General features: G+C 42.3%; 1 protein-coding gene across 1 annotated transcript in view; it reads left to right on the forward strand.

The window, feature by feature from the left end:
- AFF3 (AF4/FMR2 family member 3) overlaps positions 1-21,584 on the forward strand; it is a 312,945-nt gene that overhangs the window by 257,694 nt on the left and 33,667 nt on the right. The window contains exons 11-12 of the mRNA XM_041418130.1: positions 13,143-13,308; positions 20,416-21,450. Of these exons, the coding sequence (XP_041274064.1) occupies positions 13,143-13,308; positions 20,416-21,450 (1,201 nt within the window). The remainder of the gene's footprint in view (positions 1-13,142; positions 13,309-20,415; positions 21,451-21,584) is intronic.

A 21,584-nucleotide genomic window follows, 5' to 3' on the forward strand; every position in this document is an offset into this window, starting at 1 on the left:
GGATTTTGTAGCTGTCAGTGCATTGGCATTGCCAGCAGCTGCTCTGGGCAATGATGCTAAACAACTGCACTGGAGAGATACTCCCAAAAAATGCAAAGCAGTCTCCTAACAGCACATTTTTATAGAAGAGAGGTGCTGTAAAGTACAGCTCAATAAATAAAGCTTAATCTGATGGGCTGCCTTAGACACTGCTGGTCACATTCAGAAACAGATCCAGAAATGTTTGAAGAAGGAAGTTTTCCAGCTTGTGGCTGCTGCTGTTACATGTTTCACTTAGTGTAAAATACACCAAATGCAGCAAATGAACCTCATAAACACCCCCTGAGTCCATTTTTCTCTGACAAGTATGGAGTAGCCTGCAAAAGGATGGAGTAGAGGGTGAAGCTGTGAACATGTGATAGGCAGCTGTGTTTCAGCTGTAGGTTTGGTGCCTGAGGCCAAGTCTACATTTCAGTCAGGTTGGGCAGTGACTTACTTGTCATCTGAGTGAGCTTTCAACACAAAACAGGGGGACACTCGTGGCCAGATGAAGCTCAGGAACCACGTCGTTGTCACATTATCACATTAGTTAGCACCATAGTTTGTGGTACTTGAGGTAGTTCCAACCGGGTCACAGAGTCACTGAGACTGGAAGGCACCTCCAGGGATCATCCAGTCGCACCCCCACTCAGAGCAGCATCAGCTAAAAGAGTTGCTCAGGGCCAAAGTTGGGTCTTGACTATATCCCAGGATGGAGACTCCACAGCCTCTCTGTGTAACCTGTTCAAGAGTTTGACCATCCTCACAGAAAGAAAAGAAAAAAAAAAAAAAAGAAAAAAAAAAAAAAGGAAAAAAAAAGTTATATTTAAAAGGAACTCCCTGTGTTTTGATTTTTGTTCTTTGCTTCTTGTCCTGTCACTGGGCACCACTGAGAAGAGCCTAGCTCTGTCTTCTTTACTTCCTCCTGTTAGATATTTATCCCTCTCAGTCATCTCAGTCTCCTCATGTGAAAGAAATTCTAATCCCTTAATCATCTCCATGGCACTTTGCTAGTCTCCATGTCTCTTCTGTACTGCAGAGCCCAGATCTGGATCCAGGGAGAGGTCAGGGGAAAGCAGAAAAGTAAAAGAGGAAAGGCTAAGTTCAAAGGCAAAAGGGAAAACTGTCTTGCTGAATCTGGATGTTACATGCAAACCTCTGAGTCAATGACTGAGAGTTCATTGCCTCCCAGCTGTACACAAAGTCTGTCAGTATTTTTCTTTGTTGCAATCTAAATCCATAAGGAAGCTTGCCCCTTCCCTGAGAAAGCATTAGATTATATTGCTTGGGAGTATCAGTCCTAAATATTCTGTTTCAGTTTCCTGCAGAGAATGTTGAACGGAGTGCTCTTAGGAATGGGAGATGCCTGCTCTGATTCATTTTTCCAAGGTTTTGTTTTTACTTTGCCCCTGAGGAATTGGCCATTTTTAATGACTTTCATGATTAATAAAACTGTCTGAAGGCCTGCTGGGGTCTTCAAGCTAGTAGTTATCAACAAAGTCATCTAGCTTTCTCCCCTAGTGCCTAAGATAATGGCAAAGACCCAGCGCTTGATCTTTCTCCCCAAGCTGAAGCTTGCCTAGCTGCACTTAGGGTCGTGTTGGGGTGGTAAAAAAAGATCCCCAAGAGTGGCTTTCATGCTGCACTGACTGTGGAAAATCATACTCTCCTGGAAATCTGTGTCTCGTCTTAGCAAAGCTCTTGTGCAGACTCTCCAAGTTTCCCCCAGCTGTTTCCCAGCTGCAGGCAGGTGATGTGATACCCTTTTAAAGAAGCACTAAATGTATATCCTCACAGCTGGGCACTGAACTCCCAGCAGCAGCACATGTTGACTCCTACACCTTTAACAGTCTCCATGCTGGGTCACACTGCTGAACACGCATTCCTGCTCTGAAGAGGCTCACCACTTGACACAACACATCCTAGACCATGCAGGAGCTCAGGCAGGCAGGGCCTGTTTGAGGCACTGCAGTAAGACTGGTGCCAGAAAGGGACTATTGGCCTCGGGGCAGAGACAGAAAAAAGACAGCAACAGCTTGTTCTGCCACTGGGAGGGGGCAGCAGCACCAACTAGCAATATTCCTCCCTGTCCCTGTGCCCTCTCCCCACTGTCATGTGTGCATTTCCTTTCTGCCCCACTGGGAAAGGCAGGGAGAGCAAAACATGCATTGAAGAATACGGAAGGGCATCTCCACATGCTTTAGTGATATTGTAAATTCACAGGAAACCTAAAAAGATGCATGGTGGTTAATGAACAGCAAAACATGTGAGATACGGATTGAAAGGTATATTGGAAGATATATGTTTAACTACATCAGGACACAGCATGGTATAAGACCAATTTTTTTTTTTTAATTAAAATGTCATACAGATCTAGTGTTTTTCGTAGTAGTTGGTAGCACATTTCACAGAAATAAAGGATTGATAACATCCTGCAGGAGGTTGCAGCTGGGGAACCACTGAGTCCAGACACATTGGTACCACATTGTAGATTAATAAAGCAAATAAAATTATATTTACTTTGAAATTTATTTCTGCTTCCCTTCATCATCTGTGTGTGCATGAGTAAACCTCAAGTTTACTTTCCATGGATAACATCTAACAAAAAGATGCAATTCACATTCAATTTTTCCTTTGAATTGTAAAGGGCAATTTATATAACTCTTTGTAACATTTATATATTTGTGCATGTCATGCTTCTTCATAGTTTTTCATATATCACATTATACCTGAGGAAGGCACAGCAAAGGTTACTCGTAGACACTGCTCTCTGCTTCAAAATCCTTTATCAATTATCTGCACACTGTGTTTGCTGGGTTACAATGGGTCAGATCCTGACAGCCCCACTAGACAGACCATTCCTGCTCTTCAGGAGCACTTCTGGGTATTCTCATCCAACCTGTAAAGTATGATATTACTAAACCAGAATAAGGGGTCAAGAATCTGAGCCTGGTCAGAATGGGAGAAGTTTTTTTGCCAGTGGCTCAGACCCCTGAAAACCTAAGGCTGCATCATGAGCAAATGCTCAACAGCTAAAAGTTCATTTTAAACATTCTTTATTTCCAGCTAACATGTCAATAATAGGTAAAGAGCATATCCTGGGCAGCTCTTTCGAAAAACATATCAAAGTATTTTTGGATGATGATGGAAAACAGCCTGTGCCTATAACAGAAAGGAGAACAGAAGAACCTTTTACAAGTCTTCAAACAATCTCAAACTAATTAGCTTTTAACATCCTCTCTGCTACAATTCTGGGCTTTATTAGCTGTTCTGCTTGCCATTCCTGAGCCTGCCTAATGTCTTCTGTAGAACAACTATGCATTTTTTTCAAGCATTTGTCATTTCTTGAAACATATAAAAGAGAGCACTTGGATTCAAATAACAGACCATCTAAATGCTGCTCTGCATAGGGAGTGATATATGCTGACAAGGACTAGAAGTCAAATGTTCTTTTTATGGTTCTTTATGGTGAGCAAACCTACTTAAAACAAGCTTCTTCTCAAGGCAGCATATTGATTAGAGCTGACGGGCCAAAAAGACCTTTGGGAGACAACAGAATATGGCTCGAGTCAAAGAGTAACACTAAAGCTGGCAGCAGCAACATTAAGAGTCAGTGAAACCTGAGAGAGTTTGTCTCATGCTGAAATTTATTGCACCCATTTGGACAGCCATTATGGTAGTTAGTAATTTTATCTGCACAAGTTCATCTGTATTTGGACTCTCAGAGCCTAGTGAGAGGTCTTGCAAGGCAGAACCATACCTAGGGCTCTGCTGACTGAGGCAAATGATTTCTGTGCTGAGGCAAGGTGTGACTATGTCTGAAGACTATGAAAGGCTGTTTGCTTTGATGGCCAGCCACAGCATTAACAGTAATTCTGAAATAAGGTGATGGCAGGCCAGTGCAGATGAGGATTTTCTAGTGTACACTACTGTGGTTTTCTTCTGAGGCTTGATGAAGCTGTCACTCACAAGCAAAAATGTGGGGTGTACTTCTCTTGGATAGAAGTACACTTCATTTACACTTCACATTTACACTTCACATTTTAGGAAATAAATGGGCAAAAAGAGCAACACCCAGTCTAATATCCAGTGAAACTGTATCAAAATCTCCTGATGAGATGTATTGAAAATGGTGGGTTAAAGCCACTCTACAGAATATATTGCATTGCTCCTTTGCCTAGTTTCTGCAATTACCATTGCAGTGAAAGTGCCATTACCATTACCAGTGAAGATGTTCCTTATCTTCACTGATTACTGGTTCCAGTGCTTAATTACCTTTGTTTTTCTAACATGTCTCTTGGCAGGTTGAAGCCAACCAGACTGCTAGAATCACCTACAAAATGTTAGTGGAGGATCTGTTCCTGAGACAGATATAATTGTTCCTGATACTGATATAATTGAATCTGACAGGGCTTTTTTATAGTGGTCTAATGAAATAGTGGAGTACTGAGTTGGGAGTGGATATAGGTCTTCATACTGGATACCAACCCCACCTTAGGACAAATGAAGAGAGGTGACTGAGCCCTGAAAAGAAGATTATGAAGAGGAATCTGAACCAAACCTCCCTGGCTTCCCATACAGATTACAATGCACAAGGTGCTGGGCATACCAAGCACACAGTTTAAGCAATCCTTAGAATCTTAGATTCTTTCTAAGTCCATCAAGAGAGGTAGGAATCTCCAGAGGGCACAAACTGGCCTTGCCCAGACAATAGAGAGATCTTAAATAGAAAGTTCCTAACATGGCCAAAATAGTGGAAAAAAAAAATTAAAAGTTCTGGGGTGTATATGAAGGAAAACATATAAAAGCCATTGCCCTTGGTCTCAGGGGGAAATCAGAAGCCATGTTCTATGACTGAATCTTCTCAACAACTTTATCCAGTTCCAATTTATTTCTGTCCAACCTGCCTCCCCTTCAAAAAACGTCTCTATAGAGATTGCTTCCTGATTTCACAGGGGATGCAGAAGGGTGCTGTTCATGGACTATTCTCAAAGCTGTTCATCATTCTCCAGGCCATTGGTCCAAGGCCATGTTCCAAGGACAATGTAGGACAAATAGACTATGCCAGTCATTTCTTCAAGTCACTGTACTTTGAGACATTAAGAGACTAATTAATCTACAAAGGTAAAAAGACCCTATCAGGCCTCTTCTACTAAAGAGTTAAATTGCCCAGACCAGGGATTCTCTCCACTCATATTCAGCTGATGCAAGGTCAATGACAAACACACCAAGGAAGTCAGAGTTGCTTTATTTTTCTTGTGAGCAGGTCAAATAAAACATTGCTGATGCTCCATTTATCTGGAGCGAAAAGCATACACTTGGCAGCAGTGGAAAGCAGACGCTGGAATCTGGCACCAGGCTCCCAGAACAGCTGTCAGCCCGCTGAATAATCACTTCACCCCCATGTTAATGCTGCTCCAGGTCTACTGGACCCTTTCATCTCAGATACCCCAGCACATGCTCCTCTTGATAGACCAATTTATACAGAGGTGTCACCATTAATTGTTATGCAGCATTTTATTTTAGGAGATTTTTTAACTCAAGGTGGGTTTTTTTCTAGAGGCTTTCTCTTTTCCACCATATTCCTTCACAATGGGAGCTGTGATTTGACTGCCTCCAGTACCAACTAGACCTTAAGTAGATGCCCCTTGCCAGAATGGATTTTCTTCACAGGTTTTGTATATTTGTGTGCCTGAGCTTCATAGCTTGTTCTTTTAAACAGCCTTTCCCATAAGTTTTTCTTTAGTGACTATTCTGACAAGCTGCAATTGCACAGTACACACCTGACTCTCTTCAGAGAGATCTGGTTTGCCTTCAGTTGGCATTATCAGATGATACTTGTAGTCTTGTCAGCACAAACAATTTAAGAAGCTCCTAGGGAAAGTGTTAAAATATAGGTGGGGCCTATGAACTCTGTTCTTGGCAGCTGTGCTTTATTAGCTGAGCTGTGCAAAGGTGGTGCAGCTAAGGTAATGCAGTGCTTTCACAGAAGCATTATATATTGTGACAAGCCGAACAACCTCCAGGACTCTCACTCATCATGACTCCCATTTCATACCTCATCCATTACAGGAATGAGGTATGAAAACATTTCTCTGTTTCCTAAAGATATTAACAGACTCCTGGGAAATCGTTTACCTGGAGAAAGGGAGAAAGGAAAGTGTTGAGCCTCATTTTTTTGCGTTCAGGCTGAAACAGCAAGCCATGGCAGGGCTGTCTTTTCCTGTTAGTGAACGATAGGTTTTTGCAATTGGTAACTGGAAAGAATTCAGACATTTAATTGGTTTAATGTTTATAGTTAGCAAAGGCACAAAACCATAAATTTGTGTCACTTCCATACTGACCTCAGAAAAAGGATACCCAAGTGTTTTTTAAAGAATAGTGAAAGACATTTCCTAACACACCAACTGTGGGAAGTTCAGTCACACCCATGTATGGGATGGTGGCTGGAGCCCTGGAAGGATCATTTGATTTGATCATTCAGACACAATGGGACAGACCTAAAACTAGTACAGAGCCTTTCTATCATAGAAGCATAGAGGCATGGAAAGGCTTGGGTTAGAATGGACCCTAAAGATGAGGGGAGTTGGAACTGGATGATCTTTAAGGTGCCTTCCAACCCAAGCTTTTCTATGACTTTGTGATTGTACTCATCTTTGAATTTTAAGTACACAACCAGTCTTTGTACTGGTATTTTAAGCCATGGTGGTATCTGGCTGTTGTCTGTGCATGTTCTAGAGTTTATGGCATAATTTCCATTTTCTCAGCATGATTTTGTCCTGAAACAAATGGATGAGGTCCACCTCCATTCCATGGGTTGTCCTTATGGTGCAATTTCTTGGCATTCTACAGTTGCCTCAGAAGATATCCCCATATGTTCTGTTACAATACTGGGATGGCCTGATCTTCAAGTCCTTATAATTCCCATGCTTCAGAGGTCTTTGTTGGAAGAGAATTTGAAAAATACACAGGAGCAGCAGCAAGAAGTGGGCATTTTCATGGCTTCTGTGATCCATTCACAATTATTGAGACAGGAATTCCCTACTGTGTGCATGAGAGACATGCAATATATTCAGTGCCAAGCAGCAGAGATATTTATACAGATCTTGGCACAATGTTCTCAGTCTGTGCTTTGAGGAAGCACCATGTGGAATTTGCTTCTTGCAATAAAGGGATAAAGAGTTTTCCATAAAAGACCTTCAGTGGGTTGGCTCTGAGGGAAGAGGGAAGTGGTGTTTCAGTTACTTTAATCTGGAATCAAAATAGAGGCTCTGCCAACAGAGCTCCTTTAAACCATGGAATATGTTTTCATCACTGAATTTGAAATATTGTTTCAGAGTCTTGGTCATATTTATTGTTGGATTTAAATCACTGTAGCCTAATTGAAGTCAATGGAGCTATGACAATTTATACCAGCTAGGGGGCTAGTGTCTGTTTCAAAGTATTGGTTTCCCACAATTGGTCTTGATTTCTAGAGAGTGATAGACTTTTTTCTGGGTATCCCAAGTACTCTAAGTAGTCATACAGCCTTTCATAGGATTTTCTCAAAAGTTTAGTGATATATAAATTTGGATCACCTTTTCCACACTTACCTCTCAATGTTGACAGTGTGATCCCTAACAATGTCACTTGTTTATTCAAATAAGCTCTTCTCACTAGTTATTGCCTTTCTCTCTCTTCTGGGAAGTCACAGCCATTTAGCAGTTGCACACCAGAATGAGATTTAGAAGAAAAATAGTTTAGATGATCACAGGTGTGCAGATGACACTGGATAAATAGTGTCCTATCTCTAGACACAAAAAAAAAAAAAAAAAAATACAGCAGATAATGTCTGATAGTGTTAGTGACCTTTTTGGTAAGAAAGCTTTGGGTACAATTCTTGCAAAGTGAAATTACACAGACCAACTGGACTCTAAAATATGATGCATTTTCTCCCTGCTCAGCACTGCTGAGGCCACACTTCAAGTACTGTATTTAGTTTTGGGCATCTCACTGCAAGAAGGACATTGAGGTGCTGGAGCGTGTCCAGCAAAGGGCAACAATGCTAGTGAAAGTTCTGGGACATAAGTCCCATGAGGAGCAGCTGAAGAAACTGGGCTTGTTTACACTGAAGAAAAGAAGGCCCAGGGAAAACCTTACTGCTCTCTACGACTACCTTAAAGGAGGTTGTGGTGAGGTGGGTGTCAGCCTTGTCTTCCATGCAACCAAGGAAGGACAAGAGATGTTCAGGTTGGATATTAGGAAAAAATTCTTCACTGAAAGAGTGGTAAAGAGAAGTGGTAGAGTCACTATACCTAAAGTGTTCAAAAAAAGAGTAGACATGGCACTTTATAAAATGGTTTAGTGGGCGTAGTGGTATTTGGTCAAAGGTTGGACTTTGTGATGTTGGAGGTCTTTTCCAACCTTAATTTGATTCTATGAGTCTATGAGCATTTGCATAGCCTTTGTTGTGGCTGGAGAAGTGTTTGAGAGGCTCACTGATATGTTCCTTTGTCTGAGTCATTTCTCCGCGGCCTGATTCTCCCTTGCATTGCATTCTTGATAATCATTCATGCCTGTGTAAAGTAGGTATAAAGTGCCTTCATATTGTAACACAGTGAAGAACTGGGATGGCAAATTCTTCAGCATCAGAGGGATTTTTCTTTTTATATTGTCACTGAATACTTGCAGTCTGGTAAAGACTGCATCAGTTTTACCTGTATCTTGATCCATTCTGCATGTTTTTGAGCTTGAATTCCTGCAATGCAGCATGTGCCTAGCCTGGGAAATTCTTGTGGCCAGTGATGAATGATTTATTTTCATGGGAAGTAGTGCAGCTGTAAGCAGCAGCTTAATATGGAGCATAGAGCAGGACTCAGATCCAGCGTGATTAACCTGAAGAGGTCTCCTGAGGGCCACCAAAGCAATCTCATTTGGGAATCTGTCTCCACTGACTGAATAGCCAGCTCTAGCACCTTTCCTGCATAACTGTTCTAACCACCTTGGTGCCATTCAAAGGCTGGCCATGGCCATGCAGCCTGATGGGGCTAGCAACTGGTCCCACACAAATGACCTCTAGGCCTTGTCCAGGGATTGAGATGGCTCCACCTCTCAACTTGGATCACAAGTTAGTTTGAGTGGAGAAGAAGTATTAATCTCCCCAAATCACTGATTTTCTGAACCAGCACATATGAGAAAAATTGAGCCTACAAGGAATCTAGCAGTTCTTTTAAGAAGGGTCAGTTGCCCACTAGACAGTGCAGGAAGATGGGTTGTTGGAGACTTGCATGGAAATTAGGTGCCCAGGTCCCCTGTATCCAGGGTAATGGGAGATATCTGATCAGAAACTTCAGATGGTCTGTTGGTTTTTAAATGGTCTTATTGCTGAACTTCTGGCAAATTTACAAGGTATTTACTCTCTCTCTTAAGTCAGAGAGTTCAAGTTATGATTAAGACTTTAAAGAAAAGTGTGTCTCACCCAATTGTTAATTCCTTAAAATAAAACTAGAAATTCTATGATGTGGTAATTAATTCTGGGGCATAAACCAGTAGCAAAATATGCTCACTTGTTATTTGCCACAGTCATTAAAATGTGGATCAATCTAACTGCATGATCTTGCTTACATACCTTAGAAAGAGCAAACCAAAATAAAAGTTACCAATTTTTTAAAAAAGTTGTGTTTTAATAAGAATGCATGAAGACAGATGTAACTGTTATTACCCTGGTCACTATAGCATAATGCAGATCCTTATAAGAATATGCTGTATTTCAAAACTGAAAAAGTAAAAGGGAGACAGGAGACTTCAGCAGTATCAGCATAAATGGGAAAATGTTGTAATGTTTAATTTTTGTAGTACATTGGCTACCATTAGAGCAGCAAACATAGATTTCCAGATGTTTGTGAAGAGTCCCACAGTTATATTTTATATCTAGGGCTGTAGTAACAATTTCTACTCAGCAGCCTAGAAAAATATTTCATGTCACAACAGGAAAGAAATATTACCATGGGTTTTTTCCCCCTCATCCCCTATATAGCAATTCCTGAGTTTTTCAGTCAATGACAAATAAAAATGATGGTTTAAAAATTAAAACCACAGTCACTAAGGGCAGGACATAAATGTGCAGATGTTTTGTGATGCTCAAGAACTTTTCAGTCACAATGCTGTTGTGGAGAGGACTGGAAATCCATCAGAGTCAGACACTGTCAAAGGCATTCCCTAAGCTACACTGTCTGAAAAGGCAGTTAACTTTTCATATTCTTTCCACATTTTCTTAAGGAAAAACAATTAAAACCACAAAACCTATTCATAATGGCTTGTATATAGCTCTCACTATTTTTTTAGCAAGGGATTAACTGCAATCTGTTAATATAAGTGAGCAATTTAAATGTAGAGTTCACTGGGCAACCTGTACAAGCCAGGAAAGCTGCATTGTCCTGAAACTGTTTACTAAATACCCATTTTCCTTCTCAAAGAAGGAAATTCTTTTGTAAGCTTGCCAGCTGTTTCTGTCACCTCTGTGCCTTAATGAAGTTATACAAATGGCTGCCTGAAAATCTTGTCTTTACTGCACCTACATGGCTAGACAAAAAACCAAGTTTTTAAAGGCACTCCTTGTAACTGGTACATTTAATGCCTGTGCATGAAGGCAGACCTCCTGCCACCCAGGAGTTGGCAGACTGTGACCACGCGTGTAGCACCAAGACATCCTGACAGAGCACAAGCTTCTACTGCCACCTCTCTCTCTACTGTCCAGTAGTAGTTACAAGGATGGAAATAAAGATCAAAAATATAAATGGATGTCAGCTCCGCCCTCTCCTGTTTTATTTTACTTGCTTTTAATTAGTGAGATCAGAGCTGAGATTTTTTCCACTGCCTGGCCCAACTGTGCTTTGAAGGGTGCAGAAAGCTCTCCAACAATGTCAGGATTTCCCAAGCACCACAAATTCTCTGGAGCAAGAAAGCCATGGGCAGCTGTGCCACTTCCTAGCAAAAGGCAGCGGGGATGCTGCAAGTAAAGGCAATGTGGTGGGAGTACTGGCTTGTGCAAGACAGGTGGTCCAGAGGGGAAAGGCTGGCATATGTTAGGGGAGGCAGGTAGAGGGCCAGAAATTGTGCAGCCATGGTGAATTGTGATGTTGAAACTGCGTCTCTGATGGCCTGGCCCCTTTTCAAAGCCTCAGGAATTGCCTGTTGTATGTGGCTCGTGTGAGGTGTCAGGTATCAGTTTTCCATAATGAAAAACACCATTACCACGTAAAGACAATTGATTAGGTGCAACATAGCAGAACTGTAATTAATTATTAGATATTATTTTTCACAAAAAGCATCTCCAAGATCACATTGCATTAGTCACAATATTGGACTGACGGAGCATAAACAAGGGTAATGATAAACACCGGTGAATGGAATTGGGAAGAGATGGTTATCAGGGTACCAGTGTGTTTCATGTGGAGTTTATTTAACAGTCTCATTAATGATCTGGAAAAGGAAGTGAATAACCATTTAATTAAGTTTGCATTTGATAGTAAATTAGAAGTTGCTGCAGACACCTCTGAGGACAGTGAAATAAATCAAAAGGAGCTAGAAGCTTGCAAGGTAAAAGAGGAAAATGAGATCTGGTATGAAGGGAAAAAAGTGAGCTAATCTCTCTGTAGCAAATAATCATGTAGCTATCAGTAGAGGAATTCTGAAGAAAGCAGTGTTGAAAGAGAGGTAGGGATGTTAATGGACTATACATTCCCTCACAGCTCAGATATATGTTTACAGAAGCAACGCATCAAGGAGCAGGAAGGTAATAGCCCTTCACTGCAGGGCTGTAGTGAGAAGCCATCTATAATGCTGCACTCTGTTTTGGGCACCCTGTTATCAGAGAGATATAGACAAATTGGAATGAGTTCAGAAAAGAGCCATAAAAATGATCCCATATCCCTGGAGATAATGACTTATGAAGAAAGATCAGAAGAAGTAAATGTGTAAGGCCTTGTCTGAAAGATGACTGAAGAAGGACAGGAAAACAATCTGCAAAAATGTGAGAGCAAAAAAGGGAGGAGGATAATTTATCATAGTAACTATTAGTAATACGATGAAATAATAAGTAACAACTATAAATTCTAAAAGGGCAACTTCTGGTTGAATGTAGGAAGAAATTTCTGACAGTGGAATTTGGGTTAGTTTGCAGAGAAGTTTCCCAGGGGTAAAAGTAAAAGCTGCATTCGAGTCATTTAAAATCAAATTGGACAACTCACTAGAAAATGCACCCTGCTATAGGGAGCAATATTGCATTGCCTAGGGAATAAGCTGGATGACTTAATATGATATTTCACACTCAAGTCTTTATGACTGTGATATTTTTAATATGCATGGTCAACTGTTTCAGGAAAATACACATTTCTTCTGCTGTCAGGCCTGGTAATACAAACACTTGCATGCAAACATAACTTTAAAGAAGGCAAGTAGCTCTGCTGACAGCACTGCACTGCTGACATGCAAAAACACAAGCCTGAGCTCTTCAAATTTTTGCAGGCTGCGTCTTAGATCTTATACTGTCAATATCAAGATGGTATTTACAGGTAACCACATTATTTATGGGTAGGTAAAGAAGTCTGCAAAATGGAAGATGTGGGTTGGAAGCTCCAGTGAAGATGTATCATTATTGTTATTTTTATGGTTAATGCTATTACTGCTTATGACTGGTAGTGTGGGGTTCAACACTGTTTCTTAATTGTTCACCTTTTTGGTCTCCTGCTTTCACCTGTGGGCTGAGTGTTCATTAGACAGCATAAAACTGCTTTCTATACTGCTTTTTAACACTTAGTATTTTTAATATATCCTAAAACATCTGTGGAATGGGAAAAGAGACAAGGTGAAGTGAAAACTTGACTCTCCCCCAGATGAAAAATATGGCAAAGGCTATAGATTTAAATGGATATGAGAGTAACCCCATATTTCCCCCCCAATTATAGCAATGTAATGTTGAAGTCGCTTCACTATTCATTAGCAGCAGAGACAAGCTCACAGGCATTCAAAGAGTATGCTCCCTAAAACAGCACTGTTCTTATCCGTGGGGGTTTTATGTTTATGTTGCTGTTTTCTTCTCTTCCCTCCCTGTGCCACACCCAATGGGCCGTGTGTGGGGCTGGCAGCCTGGTGGTGCCGCAGTCCAATGCCCGCGCCTCGGGACTGTCCAGCAAGGGGTCGAGCAGCAGCAGCTCCAGTGAATCCGAGACCAGCTCAGAGTCTGACTCAGAGAGCGAAAGCAGCTCCAGCGAGAGTGACGGCAGCAAGCCCTCGCACTACTCCAGCCCAGAGGTAAGGGCTTCTCTGTGATTTAGGGTGCCACTCCATTGCTACACACACTCACACCTTTTCCCAGCCAAACCAACACAAGGAGGCTGTGAGGAGATACATGAAAAAAAAAAATTTAAGAGAAAGGGCCAAGGATCCTCCTCCTGGCATGCTATGAAATGTAAGTGATGGTGGATCTTGGGGCAGATTAAGCATTTGAAACAAAACTGAAGGAAGAAATAACCCTGTTACATTTTCCTCAAATTGGAGATGAGTGGAGCACCTTGCGAGTCACACAGCTTGCTTGAAATTTTATGCAACTCTGCCTCCATAGCAATGGCTTGCTTAGTGTGTAAGTCTTGTTGTGGGCTCCCAGCACTGCAAGGGAACTAAAGGCTTCTCTACACAGGAAAGCTATTATAAAATCAGTTTGAGGGTAGGGTTTAAAAGAAACCAGTTGTTCACTCATGCTCTTCCCTTGCCTCACTCTCTAAGTGAATTATTCTCTGCTACTGCTGCCTTTATGTGATTTCTTTCAATTCACCTCCAAAATGGACTAAACTGAATTACTCACGGTGCAAAACACTGAGCCCAAACTAGTCATCTGGAAAGCTAGGACTGAAAATTTCCACATGTAGACAAGCCCTAGCCAAACTACAATTAAGCTGCCAGTGCTGTGACACCTTCTGCTTTCACCTCTGCAGAAAGCTCAACAGACAAAACAAAGCTGCTTTTTCTGCTCTGCTTTTCTACCAGGATTGACATTTTTACATGTCTTGGTCAATACACACATTTAGAATTAAACTATGATCTCCACAGCCACATCACACACATTAATGTATGTAAAAATATTCAAAAATCTAGCGGCAAGATTGTAAATACACATGAAATACAGTCTGTCTATTTTCCTACTCCACATAAACCATCCAATCACTAGAATCCTCCCCCCAAAACTATGTCTTACCTATTCTCTCACCCTGAAAAAAAATCATGCTGTAAAAACAGCAAACCTTTCCTCATATTTGCCTTGGTTATTTGGAGACATATTTCCAACTGAGCAAAATGCAGTACTCACACAAACATCCTTAATATATTTTTCTCAGGTTCTGTCACTTTTGTTCATTTTTTAACACTTATCTTCTGTCTTTCCTTCACTGTACTTTCAGACCCATTTCCAGTTAATTCTCCTCTCACTTTGTCCACTTCCTACATCTGTCTCTTCTTTTCAGTCTCTTGCTGCTCTCCCTGCAGTACCTCATGTCTTATTTCCCATTCTAAGCTTTCTTATCTGACCTGTTAAGACCTTGTTCTCTGTCTACTTAATTCCCTGCTGGAATTTGTGCAAAGATCTCATTCTTGGTCTCTTCTCTCCCTATGGGATCTCAAAAGGTGGAAGAAAAGGGGCAAAGAGGAGAAATAAAGGGGAAGGAAATATGAGATGAAAGGAGGAGAAGCACAGGAAGGGAGTAGTGGTTACTGTCTAGGCAGATACCCATGCTGCTCGGGCCCAAGAACAGAAATTCCTCAGAGAATCCACAAAGCGAATTAACTGAGGCAGGTCTTGGATTTCATGAAGTCCAGCAGAGAACTAAGTCATGGAAACATGGAGGAAGTGCCTCCTCTTCAGCATTTTATACATATCCTCTCGAGATCTGTGGAACTACTTTTGCACAGAGTCTGAGCTGTCAGTGATCATTGTCACGAAACAGCTGCCCCACTCCAACAGATTGCTTGTCTCTTTGCATTATATTTGTGTGGTTTGCCTTCTAGGACATGCTGTATGAAACATGCCTACACAAAAATAAGTGACTCACAAATGTGATGGTTGCAGTGATTTTCATAGGCAATTTTCATCCCATGATGGGATCTAGGAGACAGCACACACAGGGTATGGATGTCCCAAGGAAGTAGAATACCTGTGTTTTCCCCAAGGGGAAATGCTTTCCCAGGGCTATCATATGACTGATGGAACCAGTTCAAATGTGCTCAGGTGATATCTCTGACTGGAAGTCCTTTTAGCTTTGAATAAATGCTTTAACTTACTTTATGCATCCAGTGAAGCCATCTTCTAAAGTATATGCCAGTTTCTTACCCAGTAAATAGAAAGAGGTCCTTGGAAGTTCACTAAAGGGAGGCCATGTCCACCTAAGTTTAAGTAGTGGACTCAATTCTAGATTTAGTCTTAAAATTAATGTAATCTATTGGCTAAGACAAAAAAAGTAAATACATCTTGGTTTTTGATTTAGCATTAACCGATGCTTTCAGGTTCAATGAATTTGAGTAGTCCAGCACAACACTGGGCAGAAACTCCATATTTAAAGGTTGGGAGCAACTTAATGTAGAAATCTGCAAACCATTATGATGCCTTCATTCTTTTCCCTCCCCTGCCCAATAATGTGAAACATTATATGCACATACTCAAAGATTTTTATTTCTGGGACAGTGTATCTTCTGCATTTGAGGTTATATAACAATTCAAGTGCTGTTTCATGTCTTCTGTAATTTTTTCCTCATCTCATTTTGAGATTTTCAAGTTGTCCTCAGGTGTCTAAATGCAGTTGCCTAGAGTGAAAAAGCAGCTCATTGTAAAGCATACATATAAAGTAGATTAGATGAATTGCACCCTAAAAGTGTCTGTTTCTTTCCATTGACTATTTAGAGCCAGTAGTGACTAGCTCAGCTGTCTTCACTTTATGTCTGCAGTAAACTAAGAATAATGGCTGAGCTAGAACAGGAGACAACATTCAGACTGGTTTCAGTGATGTGGACAAATTAAGGTGCCTCAGACATTAATGGGAGTAGTTAAAGTTTTGTGGACTGCCAACTAAAATTATGAACAAGGAACTGAGACTTCTATCTCCTGTTTCTTTGCTGAAGTAATGAATTCTTTGAATGACCTTAATTAATGTCATAAATGAAGAATCTGGAAAACAACCTTTATCAGGTGGTTGAAAAAAATGTGGGTGTCAATTATATAGAAAAAGCTACATTTCTAAAGCTAAAAATTTGGTTTGTTTGTTCTTTGTTCCATTGAATTATCCTGCAGGCCTTTACTAAAGCTGTCTTTGGTTAGACAACCACAAATTCCTGCTATGAGGAAGGATAAGAGTGGGGAATGGGTAGGAAGGAAGCAGAGAATCTATCCCATGGGACAAAGGATCACTGGCCTCACCAACAGTAACCAGTCCAGAAGAGAAAGATGCCCCTTTCTGAGCCTCACCAGCCACACACACCAGATGCAATGGCCTTTGCAGATTTCGCTGTTCTGACTACTTCACAACCATTAGTTTCTTCCTCCTTTTTAAGGAGTCACATATCAGAATTTTACCACTAGATCATCTGTAGACACTATAGTTACCTTTTCAAAGAGGATTCATGGGTTTTGGCTGTCCTGCCGACTATTATTGACAAAGACTGAAAACTACACTCCCCCTTCCCTCCAGAAAACTCTTTGTGCCATTCCCTTGTGTTAGGCACAGCACACATATCCCTTACAGTATATGTTTGCTGTGCTTAACACATGGGAATGCCCAGTTCTAATTTGTTAAAGCACTAGCAGCAGTGTTAATAGTAGCAATATAATCCAATAGTAATAATAATAATCATCATCGTTGCCGTCTGTGCCTTAAACATAATGAGAAAGCACCACATGTGTATGGGCATTGCCCTGAGTGAAGTATTTGATAACAGGCAGCACAAGCAAGTTACCACAAGGGTAAATTAGGATATGGATTTACAATAGACAGAGTAGCTTGTAGGGATGGTGGGCTAAGTCCATGCATATGTTATGGGCTCTCATATTTCTCAGTGAAAGTGGTGTTGTACTTCAAGTTTGCCACATATTAGCCACGCCTTAGGTCCCTCTTTGTAGTAACAAGCATAGAGTGACCTCATTACACTGGCATTGTTTAACAGCCCTTTATCCTAGAAAGCGTTTCTGGATAACGTTTTGACAAGTTCCTTTTTGGATGCATGCCATTCATGCCTCTGGTTGCAATTGCAGCCTTGAAGAGATCTGAGATATATAGACATGCTGCGTGGGAATCATCCCACCCAAATTTGCACACTTCTCCTGTAGATACCTACATCTGCTACCACCTCAGCCTCCCCTTTACGGTCTGTGGAGAGGAAAAGACGTTTTTAGGGCCCAGCTCATCTGGCCTATTTCATATGTCTATTTCAAGAGGGAATTTTTCACACCCTAAAAGGGTAGTTCACTGACTGGAGAAGGAACTTGTTGACTAGCTAAGATATAGGTGTCTATGTTGTACAGATGAATCCACCCACAATGTTTAAGGAAATGTATCACATCCTGTTTCTTCATGAAGCCTGGCACATGTGTATGTTGATCCCTGAAAGTATCTTAGTTCTGTTGAGTTTCCTGGCTTGAGTTTTCATGCCAAACCTGTATTTAATTGCAAATCAGCTGACCAACCTATATTTAATTGCAAATCAGCTGATCACAGACTGTTACTCCTATTACCAGTGCCCATCTGGACAGCACTGGCTTTACCCCAGTTGAAAACAGCACAGTTCTCTAAAAGGCCCTAGGGGCAGCATATTTCCATGACATCAAAACCAATGGGCAGAGAGCATTTTGGTACCAGAATACTCTGCATATATATTCATATGTATTTCTATCTTTATGTGCTGCTGAAAAACTTCCAATTCAAGCAAACCAACTTTTCTTCCATAGAATGGTGTGTGGAGCAGAAATTGGGGATTTTCTTTTTCTCCCACAAATAACTACAATTAGGCATGTATAATAGATGGGCAAAAATTTTCAAGTGCATTTTCCCAGTCCATTTTTTTTTACCAGTCCTGCTATCTATTCTTTGCTGTCATGATTTGTTCTCTTGCAAGGTGCCTTCTTGTTTTTTTTTTTTTCAATGTGATCTCAAAGTACAGTAATTTTCAGTTAGAACAATCAATTGAATAAATTACTTCCAAAAATGAACCAGCATCACTTGTGTACACTGGGAATCTCAAATATTCAGAAATGGTATCAGGGCCCAAAATTAGTGAGAAAAGTTTTAAAACTCCAATTTTTAAAGTTTGGATTCTTTTAATTTACCTGATAGGCTGCAGACATTTTACTTTTATCAGATGAATCTTAAAGTATTTTTTTAGCAGACAGATCTTAGGAGGCTTTTTCAGAAGTCACAAGGATTTGCATTTTTATTTAACTAAACCTCAAAAGTGCACCTGAAACTCCAGACAAAACCAGTGAAGCTGGTAACACTGTTGGATCCTTTTGAATAAACTTCATAGTTGGTGGATAGGTTGGTAGGACCATAGGTATTATGCCTAAATAGCAGGCAGACTACTCTAGGAAAGTCCTGCACTGCCAGGTTATGATGCTGCAGCATGTGATCCCTTGAAATCCATGAGCCACCGTTTTGAAGAATTACAAGATACATAAAGAGGCAGAAGGGGATGTAACAGATGAATTGGAAGGTTTTTTGAACTTCCAAGCAACACTCACTCTGACCTATCCTTATGGGCAGAGGTGTATTTTTCCTCACGTGCTTCTGATGTGTCTCCTTTCCTGAAATACTTCTGAACAGTGGAAAGACTTCCATGTATAGTGAACCTTTCATTATATATCCAGTAAATTCAGTATGTGCACAGTGAATGGCACCAAACAAATCTATCTGTATTTTCAACAGCAACAAAAAAAAATGCTGTTCATTTTTAGATAAAGAGTTAAGGGCTGTAAAAATACAGCTTCATCCAAGAGAAATATTGACTATCCATTTTCAAGATTTACAGCACAGGAAAGAAATTCTTCATGTAAGATATTAGGGAGTATGCTTTAAAAAACATAAATGTAAGTCAGTCCTGCAAACTTCCCATAGGTCTGGGCTAGTTCAGTAATGAGTAAATTAGACACTTTAGCTAGAAGGAATATTTTTATCATACGAATTCCAATGTCTAATTTTTTTGCTTATTTTAGGAGCCTTTGCTCCATGTAGAGTGCATACAATCCTCAGTGGGTGATTCTGAAAGCGCCCTTGGCTGTACAAGAAACTTGTGTTGCCCTCAGGCACCTACTTTAAATAAGAAATAAGATACTCTTTTAAGTTAGAGACTGTGGATATTCTCTCTTGAGCAAACTTTCTTCCAGAGCATTGATGGTTTTCATGTTCAACTCATGACACAGTTTTTGATTATTCACATGCAATAGCCTAGTGAACCAAATATTGGTTCTATCTGAGGAAATTAGGAAATTTTTCACTTTGGCTTTTGTGAGGTTAGGTTATGGCTAGCCATCTACTCCATCATCTATTTCTTTCTGGGGTCTTTGCCTTTCCTCTTCATTTTATCACATTCAAATTACTGATTGCAAGAAGCACTAGAAAACAGTCACACATTGTTCTGAAATAACATTGTCTCAGCTGTGGTTACATATGAAATCATGATTATCCCACTTCTTCCCTGTCCTAACGTCATTATGTTTTAGACGTGCTCTTATAACTTGATAGTGTTGTGACAGACATTAAAAGAAAAACTAACAGCCACACAATACTCACAAAATGAACCCTTGACAGCAGCACCACACAGCAAATGTTTGTGGATTATAATGTCAACAGCAGGCAGGTTACATGAAGTGCCTGGTTAGCCCTCCAACTCCCCACCACATGCCACTTTGTATGCTTCTTGTATGCTTTCTGTATTTACTGCAGTGGCACAGGACACAAAATGCACACCCCTGCCTTTCCTGATAGCTATTCTCCCCTAGCCTCAGCTGTACCCTGCCTTGTTTTTCTCCCTTCCTATCGCCATTGCATTTTTTTCTATTTGGAAACTTGGAAGCGTTTCCCGGTAGAGCCAGTGGCAGTACTGCTGTTGTGAATCCCCCTCGGAAATGATACATCACAGAAGCCCTTCTCCTTCTCATCTCCAAACCCCATTCTGAAACCAAAAACATCCCTGAATGCAAGGCATGAGCCCTGTCCTGCAACGCAGGGCCAGTGCCAAGGGGTTGCCATAGGCTGGGGCGGCTCTTGTGCCGAAGGAAAATCTCTGTGGTGCCCGGAGGGATGCGACGTTTCGCTGTCCCAGAGGGATGCCCGGGCTGGGGGCAGCAGGGCCTCGCACTAAGCTCGTTGCCGTCTGTTTCCCTTTCAGCCTGAGCCGCCTTCGTCCAACAAGTGGCAGCTGGACAAGTGGCTGAACAAAGTCACCCCTCACAAAGCACCCATCCTAACCCACCCCGATGGCCCGGCGCTGGAAGCCCATCCCTACTACGGCCGCGTGAAGGTAGAGCGGCAGGAAGGACAGAAGACCCCGGCTGAGGGCCCGGCCGAGCATCGCAGCGAGGAGAGCCGCACCGCCGCCGCCGCCGCCGCCGCCGCCGGGGACGGGCCGCGGCCCAGGACCGCCAACAAAGCGCCAGGCAGCAAGGGCAGCCGGCAGAAGTCCCCCCTCGCTGCCGACGGCGGACCGCCGAGGCGGGCATCAGGGAAGAAGGCGCCGCGGCGAGCCGAGAGGAGCTCCGCCGGAGACGGGCCCCCCTGCCCCAGCGCAGAGCAGCCCCCCCGGAGCCACGGCTTCCCTGAGAGCGCTGCTGGCGAGGCGCCCAGGGCCCGGCCCGGCGGCTGCAGAGCGGGGCACCGCCGGGAGCCCCGCTCAGCTGCAGCTGGCGAGAAGCGTCGGGCCCGAGGGCCGAGCAAAACGGCGCCCAAATCCAAGGAGTTCATCGAGACCGAGTCTTCATCCTCATCATCCTCCTCCGACTCAGGCTCTGAGTCGGAGCGAGAGGAGCGCCCGCTGCCCAAGGCTCCAGCGGCAGCCGGGCCTGAGCCGCGGGGTGCCAGGGACGCGGGGACCGGCACCGCCAGCAAACCCCACGGCGGCTGCAGTGCCTTTGGCTCTATTAATGCCAGGACTAGTAGTGAAATAGCAAAGGAGCTGGAGGAACAGTTTTACACCCTGGTTCCTTTCGGTAGGAATGAGCTCCTGTCTCCTCTGAAAGACAGTGATGAGGTAAAATCGCTGTGGGTCAACATTGACTTGGCTCTTTTGTCCAGGATTCCAGAGCGTTTGCCCGAAGAGCCGCTGGCCATGAGCGCCGGAGCAAACCAGGCGGCCAGCTTCCCGCAGGGTAGTAGTGCTGAACCCCCCGCAGAGAAGGGTTTACCGAAATCTAGAAGGAAACGCAAGGTGAGCTGCTGGGGAACCGATCAGAGGGGGTAAGGGAGCCTCCAGCAAGTGGGAGGCTAACAGTGCCTGCGCCCACGTCCAGTGTTCAATGGCAGCATCTTCTCCAGGCTGGCCTTTCAGAGCTGGGATTTGTC

The sequence above is a fragment of the Onychostruthus taczanowskii genome, unplaced genomic scaffold (genome assembly GCF_017590055.1).
Source record: "Onychostruthus taczanowskii isolate IOZ18803 unplaced genomic scaffold, ASM1759005v1 scaffold58, whole genome shotgun sequence".
Taxonomy (NCBI): Eukaryota; Metazoa; Chordata; class Aves; order Passeriformes; family Passeridae; genus Onychostruthus; species Onychostruthus taczanowskii.